Source organism: Salvelinus namaycush, unplaced genomic scaffold (assembly GCF_016432855.1).
Source record: "Salvelinus namaycush isolate Seneca unplaced genomic scaffold, SaNama_1.0 Scaffold329, whole genome shotgun sequence".
Taxonomy (NCBI): Eukaryota; Metazoa; Chordata; class Actinopteri; order Salmoniformes; family Salmonidae; genus Salvelinus; species Salvelinus namaycush.
Genome location: NW_024060219.1, coordinates 200399 through 209433, shown reverse-complemented (window position 1 = coordinate 209433; position 9035 = coordinate 200399). Strand labels below are relative to the sequence as shown.

Here is a 9035-nt window from a genome sequence, read left to right as displayed (position 1 = left end):
TTTTTTTTTTTTGTTTATTTGTTTTTTGTTTTGTTTTTGTTTTGGTTGCGGGTGGTGCTGTTTTTGATCTCTCTCTGTTTATATAAGTGTTGATCTCTCTCTCTCACGATGTTTATATAAGTGGTTGATCTCTCTATGTTTATATAAGTGGTTGATCTCTCTCTCTCGTTTATATAAGGTTTGATCTCTCTCTCTGTTTATAAAGTGGTTGATCTCTCTCTGTTTATAAAGTGGTTGATCTCTCTCTCTGTTTATATAGTGGTTGATCTCTCCTCTCTGTTTATATAAGTGGTTGATCTCTCTGTTTTTTATGAAGGGTTGATCTCTCTCTGTTTTTATAAGTGGTTGATCTCTCTCTGTTTATATAAGTGGTTGATCTCTCTCTCTGTGTTTTTATAAGTGGTTGATCTCTCTCTGTTTTTATAAGTGGTTGATCTCTCTATGTTTAAATAAGTGGTTGATCTCTCTCTGTTTATATAAGTGGTTGATCCATCTCTCTGTTTTTATAAGTGGTTGATCTCTCTATGTATATAGAAGTGGTTGATCTCTCTCTCTATGTTTATATAAGTGGTTGATCTCTCTCTCTCTCTGTTTATATAAGTGGTTGATCTCTCTCTCTCTGTTTATATAAGTGGTTGATCTCTTTCTCTGTTTATATAAGTGGTTGATCTCTCTGTTTATATAAGTGGTTGATCTCTCTCTGTTTATATAAGTGGTTGATCTCTATCGCTGTTTATATAAGTGGTTGATCTCTCTCTGTTTATATAAGTGGTTTATCTCTCTCTTTCTCTCTCTATATAAGTGGTTGATCTCTCTCTGTTTATATAAGTGGTTGATCTCTGTTTATATAAGTGGTTGATCTCTCTCTGTTTATATAAGTGGTTGATCTCTCTCTTTCTCTCTCTATATAAGTGGTTGATCTCTGTTTATATAAGTGGTTGATCTCTCTCTCTATGTTTATATAAGTGGTTGATCTCTCTCTCTCTGTTTATATAAGTGGTTGATCTCTCTCTCTGTTTATATAAGTGGTTGATCTCTCTCTGTTCATAAGTGGTTGATCTCTCTCTGTTTATATAAGAGGTTGATCTCTCTCTCTCTCTGTTTATATAAGTGGTTGATCTCTCTCTCTCTGTTTATATAAGTGGTTGATCTCTCTCTGTTCATATAAGTGGTTGATCTCACTGTGTTTATATAATGGTTGATCTCTCTCTCTGTTTATGTAAGTGGTTGATCTCTCTCTCTCACAATGTTTATATAAGTGGTTGATATCTGTTTATAAAAGTAGTTGATCTCTGTTTATATAAGTCGTTGATCTCTCTCTCTCTTTGTTTATATAAGTGGTTGATCTCTGTTTATATAAGTGGTTGATCTCTCTCTCTGTTTATATAAGTGGTTGATCTCTCTCTGTTTATATAAGTGGTTGATCTCTCTCTGTTTATATAAGTGGTTGATCTCTCTCTCTATGTTTATATAAGTGGTTGATCTCTCTCTCTGTTTATACAAGTGGTTGATCTCTCTCTCTGTTTATATAAGTGGTTGATCTCTCGCTCTCTATGTTTATATAAGTGGTTGATCTCTCTCTTTTTATAAGTGGTTGATCTCTCTCTGTTTATATAAGTGGTTGATCTCTCTCTCTGTTTATATAAGTGGTTGATCTCTCTCTGTTTTTATAAGTGGTTGATCTCTCTCTCTGTTTAGATAAGTGGTTGATCTCTCTCTCCTGTTTAGATAAGTGGTTGATCTCTCTCTCTGTTTATATAGTGGTTGATCTCTCTCTGTTTATATAAGTGGTTGATCTCTCTATCTGTTTAATATAAGTGGTTGATCTCTCTCTCTGTTTATATAAGTGGTTGATCTCTCTCTGTTTATATAAGTGGTTGATCTCTCTCTGTTTATATAAGTGGTTGATCTCTCTCTGTTTATATAAGTGGTTGATCTCTCTCTCTCTATGTTTATATAAGTGGTTGATCTCTCTCTGTTTTTATAAGTAGTTGATCTCTCTCTCTCTGTTTATATAAGTTGCTGATCTCTCTTTTTCATATAAGTGGTTGATCTCTCTATGTTTATATACGTGATTGATCTCTCTCTCTGTTTATATAAGTGGTTTATCTCTCTCTCTGTTTATATAAGTGGTTGATCTCTCTCTCTCTGTTTATAAAAGTGTTTCATCTCTCTCTCTATGTTTATAAAAGTGGTTGATCCATCTCTCTCTCTATATATATAAGTGGTTGATCAATCTCTCTTTCTGTGTTTTTATAAGTGGTAGATCTCTCTCTCTGTTTATATACGTGGTAGATCTCTCTCCCTCTGTGTTTATATAAGTGGTTGATCCATCTCTCTGTTTTTATAAGTGGTTGATCTCTCGCTCTAAATGTATATAGAAGTGGTTGATCTCTCTCTATGTTTATATAAGTGTTTCATCTCTCTCTCTCTGTTTATATAAGTGGTTGATCTCTCTCTGTTTATATAAGTGGTTGATCTCTCTCTCTCTCTGTTTATATAAGTGGTTGATCTCTCTCTGTTTATATAAGTGGTTGATCTCTCTCTGTTTATATAAGTGGTTGATCTCTCTCTGTTTATATAAGTGGTTGATCTCTCTCTCTCTGTTTATATAAGTGGTTGATCTCTCTCTCTCTGTTTATATAAGTGGTTGATCTCTCTCTGTTTATATAAGTGGTTGATCTCTCTCTCTCTGTTTATATAAGTGGTTGATCTCTCTCTGTTTATATAAGTGGTTGATCTCTCTCTGTTTATATAAGTGGTTGATCTCTCTCTATGTTTATATAAGTGGTTGATCTCTCTCTGTTTATATAAGTGGTTGATCTCTCTCTCTGTTTATATAAGTGGTTGATCTCTCTCTCTGTTTATATAAGTGGTTGATCTCTCTCTGTTTATATAAGTGGTTGATCTCTCTCTCTGTTTATATAAGTGGTTGATCTCTCTCTCTGTTTATATAAGTGGTTGATCTCTCTCTCTGTTTATATAAGTGGTTGATCTCTCTCTGTTTATATAAGTGGTTGATCTCTCTCTGTTTATATAAGTGGTTGATCTCTCTCTCTGTTTATATAAGTGGTTGATCTCTCTCTCTCTGTTTATATAAGTGGTTGATCTCTCTCTGTTTATATAAGTGGTTGATCTCTCTCTGTTTATATAAGTGGTTGATCTCTCTCTGTTTATATAAGTGGTTGATCTCTCTCTGTTTATATAAGTGGTTGATCTCTCTCTGTTTATATAAGTGGTTGATCTCTCTCTGTTTATATAAGTGGTTGATCTCTCTCTGTTTATATAAGTGGTTGATCTCTCTCTCCCTGTTTATATAAGTGGTTGATCTCTCTCTCCCTGTTTATATAAGTGGTTGATCTCTCTCTGTTTATATAAGTGGTTGATCTCTCTCTGTTTATATAAGTGGTTGATCTCTCTCTCCCTGTTTATATAAGTGGTTGATCTCTCTCTCTGTTTATATAAGTGGTTGATCTCTCTCTATGTTTATATAAGTGGTTGATCTCTCTCTGTTTATATAAGTGGTTGATCTCTCTCTCTGTTTATATAAGTGGCTGATCTCTCTCTCTGTTTATATAAGTGGTTGATCTCTCTCTGTTTATATAAGTGGTTGATCTCTCTCTCTGTTTATATAAGTGGTTGATCTCTCTCTCTGTTTATATAAGTGGTTGATCTCTCTCTCTTTTTATATAAGTGGTTGATCTCTCTCTGTTTATATAAGTGGTTGATCTCTCTCTGTTTATATAAGTGGTTGATCTCTCTCTCTCTGTTTATATAAGTGGTTGATCTCTCTCTCTCTGTTTATATAAGTGGTTGATCTCTCTCTCTCTGTTTATATAAGTGGTTGATCTCTCTCTGTTTATATAAGTGGTTGATCTCTCTCTGTTTATATAAGTGGTTGATCTCTCTCTGTTTATATAAGTGGTTGATCTCTCTCTGTTTATATAAGTGGTTGATCTCTCTGTTTATATAAGTGGTTGATCTCTCTCTGTTTATATAAGTGGTTGATCTCTCTCTGTTTATATAAGTGGTTGATCTCTCTCTGTTTATATAAGTCTAGCAGAGTGACTTTACAGGTAACTGTAGTAACAGTGGACATGGCGATAGGAACTGGCTGCCACACCTGTCTGCAACTACACCTTCCCTTCTTACTCACCTACACATCCCCCTCCTCCCCAACTACACTCCTCCCCAACTACACTCCCTCCTCCCCAACTACACATCACACTCCTCCCCAACTACACTCCTCCCCAACTACACTCCCCCTCCTCCCCAACTACACTCTTCCCCAACTACACTCCCCCTCCTCCCCAACTACACTTCCCCCTCCTCCCCAACTACACCTCCCCCAACTACACTTCCCCTCCTCCCCAACTACACTTCCCCTCCTCCCCAACTACACTCCCCCTCCTCCCCAACTACACTCCCCCTCCTCCCCAACTACACTCCCCCTCCTCCCCAACTACACTCCCCCTCCTCCCCAACTACACTCCCCCTCCTCCCCAACTACACTCCCCCTCCTCCCCAACTACACTCCCCCTCCTCCCCAACTACACCCCCCCTCCTCCCCAACTACACTCCCCCTCCTCCCCAACTACACTCCCCCTCCTCCCCAACTACACTCCCCCTCCTCACCAACTTCACCCCCCCTCGTCACCAACTTCTCTCCCCCCTCATCCCAAACTACACTCCTTCTCACCAACTACACTCCCCCTTCTCACCAACTACACTCTCCCCTCCTCCCCAACTGTACTCCCCCCCTCCTCGCCAACTTCTCTCCACCCTCGTTCCCAACTACACCTCCCACCTTCTCCCCACCTACACCTCCCCCGTCCATCCCAACTACACTCCCCCACATCCAGTCCACATGTCTGACCATGCATATGAGAGGTCAAACATGTTACATAGGTGACATCACAACGCACAGCATGGGTGAAATCACACGCAGTGAGGATGGATTGGAGAGAAGCCAGCCTCAGCCCAGGGCGGGGATAACCACATAGATAGACAGGGAGGAAGAGGAGGAATAGAAGGAGGAGGATTAGGAAGAGGACGACAAGGAGGAAGCAGCAGGCAGGTATGGAGGTGAGGAAGCCATCATCAATAACAGAGCTGTTCCCTCCCAATACTTTACTTCATGTATTTCGAAATAGGTTTTCTTTGTCAAAGTCTTAATGATAAAGCAAGTTAAACGGTGAATCCTATAATACACTCAGCAGAAATGGATATAGTGGTAAAAGAAGACGTGTCTCACCTAAGATAGCAGTTGGCACAAAGGGATCTGTTCATAACCCCAAAACCAGTGCAGAAGTTGGAGGAAGAAGAGGAGGAGGAAGAAGAGGAGGAGGAAGAGGAGAGTAAATAGCAGTAAATAAAAGCATGCAAGAAAAGAGGAGAGCTAAATACCAGAGCAAAGTGAATGTGATTGTAGATAGAGAATAGGAGGAGGAAGAGGAGGAAGAAGAAGGAGGAAGAAGAGGAAGATGAAGAAGAGGAGGAATAGGAAGAAGAGGAAGAAGAGGAGGAAGAAGAAGAAGACGAGGAAGAAGATGAGGAGGAGGAAGAAGAAAAGGAAGAAGAAGACGAGGAAGAAGAGGAGGAAGATGAGGAAGAAGAGGAGGAAGAAGATGAGGAAGAAGAAGGGGAAGAAGAGGAGGAATAGGAAGAAGATGAAGAGGAAGAAGAGGAGGAAGAGGAGGAGAGAAGGACAAAACAATACAGTCTTACAGCAGGAGACAGAAGATCTGCTAAACACAGAGAGATAGAAGACCAAACACACGTTGAACAGTAGATAAGGCTAGAAATAAAGTACATTCACACACACACAATGTTTGTTATCATTAATGGCATAGACTTTCGATTCATTTCAATCAATCAAAAACACATTATTGATGCAACAAACACACACGGGACTAAAGCTAAACTTAAGTTAGCTATCATTTCCCAACCATTGACGTGTACTCTCTGCTGTGATCATAGTATGGCAGAATGGTGAGGACCAGAGGTGGAGTAAAGGTGTGTTTACCTGGGTAGTAGGACTTGAGAAGCGTTGTGCTGAGAGTATTAGACTTATTCAGGGTGAAGGAGGAGGGGGACGATGCAGCTAGAGACAGAAAACATACTATCAATATACAATCTGAACATATCATAGGACCAGAACATATCATAGGAACAGAACATATCATAGGAACAGAACATATCATAGGACCAGAACATAAATAATTTGAATCATCAGATAAGCAGATTCATAACACAATACATAGTAATATATAGTAATACATGTAATATATTTAGTTTGTCAGTGCTGAACACTAGGTAGTGGAAGTCAAAGAGCCATACAACAATACGGTTAGAGTTTTGGACATGTCTCTTGACCATGTCATCTAGGACCAACACCATCTAGGACCAACGCCATCTAGGACCAACGCCATCTAGGACCAACGCCATCTAGGACCAACGCCATCTAGGACCAACGCCATCTAGGACCAACGCCATCTAGGACCAACGCCATCTAGGACCAACACCATCTAGGACCAACACCATCTAGGACCAACACCATCTAGGACCAACACCATCTAGGACCAACGCCATCTAGGACCAACACCATCTAGGACCAACACCATCTAGGACCAACGCCATGTCATCTAGGACCTACGCCATGTCATCTAGGACCAACGCCATCTAGGACCAACACCATCTAGGACCAACGCCATCTAGGACCAACGCCATCTAGGACCTACGCCATGTCATCTAGGACCAACGCCATGTCATCTAGGACCAACGCCATCTAGGACCAACACCATCTAGGACCAACGCCATCTAGGACCAACGCCATCTAGGACCAACGCCATCTAGGACCAACGCCATCTAGGACCAACGCCATCTAGGACCAACGCCATCTAGGACCAACGCCATCTAGGACCAACGCCATCTAGGACCAACACCATCTAGGACCAACACCATCTAGGACCAACACCATGTCATCTAGGACCTACGCCATGTCATCTAGGACCTACGCCATGTCATCTAGGACCAACACCATCTAGGACCAACACCATCTAGGACCAACACCATCTAGGACCAACACCATCTAGGACCAACACCATGTCATCTTGGACCTACGCCATCTAGGACCAACACCATGTCATCTAGGACCAAAGCCATCTAGGACCAACACCATCTAGGACCAACACCATCTAGGACCAACACCATATAGGACCAAAACCATGTCATCTAGGACCAACGCCATATAGGACCAACACCATGTCATCTAGGACCAACACCATCTAGGACCAACGCCATCTAGGACCAACGCCATCTAGGACCAACACCATCTAGGACCAACGCCATCTAGGACCAACACCATGTCATCTAGGACCAACGCCATCTAGGACCAACACCATGTCATCTAGGACCAACACCATGTCATCTAGGACCAACGCCATCTAGGACCAACACCATCTAGGACCAACACCATGTCGTCTAGGACCAACGCCATCTAGGACCAACACCATCTAGGACCAACACCATCTAGGACCAACACCATGTCATCTAGGACCAACACCATGTCATCTAGGACCAACGCCATCTAGGACCAACACCATCTAGGACCAACACCATGTCGTCTAGGACCAACGCCATCTAGGACCAACACCATCTAGGACCAACACCATCTAGGACCAACACCATCTAGGACCAACGCCATCTAGGACCAACACCATCTAGGACCAACACCATCTAGGACCAACGCCATCTAGGACCAACACCATGTCATCTAGGACCAACACCATCTAGGACCAACGCCATCTAGGACCAACGCCATCCAGGACCAACGCCATCTAGGACCAACACCATCTAGGACCAACGCCATCTGGGACCAACGCCATCTGGGACCAACGCCATCTGGGACCAACGCCATCTAGGACCAACGCCATCTAGGACCAACGCCATCTGGGACCAACGCCGTCTAGGACCAACGCCATCTAGGACCAACGCCATCTAGGACCAACGCCATCTAGGACCAACGCCATCTAGGACCAACGCCATCTAGGACCAACACCATGTCATCTAGAACCAACGCCATCTAGGACCAACACCATCTAAGACCAACGCCATCTAGGACCAACGCCATCTAGGACCAACGCCATCTAGGACCAACGCCATCTAGGACCAACACCATCTAGGACCAACACCATCTAGGACCAACACCATCTAGGACCAACACCATCTAGGACCAACACCATCTAGGTACAACACCATCTAGGTACAACACCATCTAGGACCAACACCATGTCATCTAGGACCAACACCATGTCATCTAGGACCAACACCATCTAGGACCAACACCATCTAGGACCAACACCACGTCATCTAGGACCTACGCAATGTCATCTAGGACCAACGCCATCTAGGACCAACACCATCTAGGACCAACACCATCTAGGACCAACGCCATCTAGGACCAACACCATCTAGGACCAACACCATCTAGGACCAACATCATGTCGTCTAGGACCAACACCATCTAGGACCAACACCATGTCATCTAGGACCAACACCATCTAGGTACAACACCATCTAGGTACAACACCATCTAGGACCAACACCATCTAGGACCAACACCATCTAGGACCAACACCATCTAGGACCAACACCATGTCATCTAGGACCAACACCATCTAGGACCAACACCATCTAGGACCAACACCATCTAGGACCAACACCATCTAGGACCAACACCATCTAGGACCAACACCATCTAGGACCAACACCATCTAGGACCAACACCACGTCATCTAGGACCTACGCCATCCATCTAGGACCAACACCATCTAGGACCAACACCATCTAGGACCAACACCATCTAGGACCAACATCATGTCGTCTAGGACCAACACCATCTAGGACCAACACCATGTCAGACCAACACCATGTCAGACCAACACCATCTAGGACCAACGCCATCTAGGACCAACTCCATCTAGGCCCAACACCATCTAGGCCCAACACCATCTAGGCCCAACACCATGTAGGAC

General features: G+C 42.7%; 1 protein-coding gene across 1 annotated transcript in view; it reads right to left on the bottom strand.

The window, feature by feature from the left end:
• LOC120040143 (receptor-type tyrosine-protein phosphatase mu-like) overlaps positions 1 to 9035 on the bottom strand; it is a gene marked incomplete at both ends in the record, with an annotated part of 207391 nt that overhangs the window by 15564 nt on the left and 182792 nt on the right. The window contains 2 exons of the mRNA XM_038985393.1: positions 5255 to 5281; positions 6026 to 6103. Coding sequence (XP_038841321.1) covers positions 5255 to 5281; positions 6026 to 6103 — 105 coding nt within the window. The remainder of the gene's footprint in view (positions 1 to 5254; positions 5282 to 6025; positions 6104 to 9035) is intronic.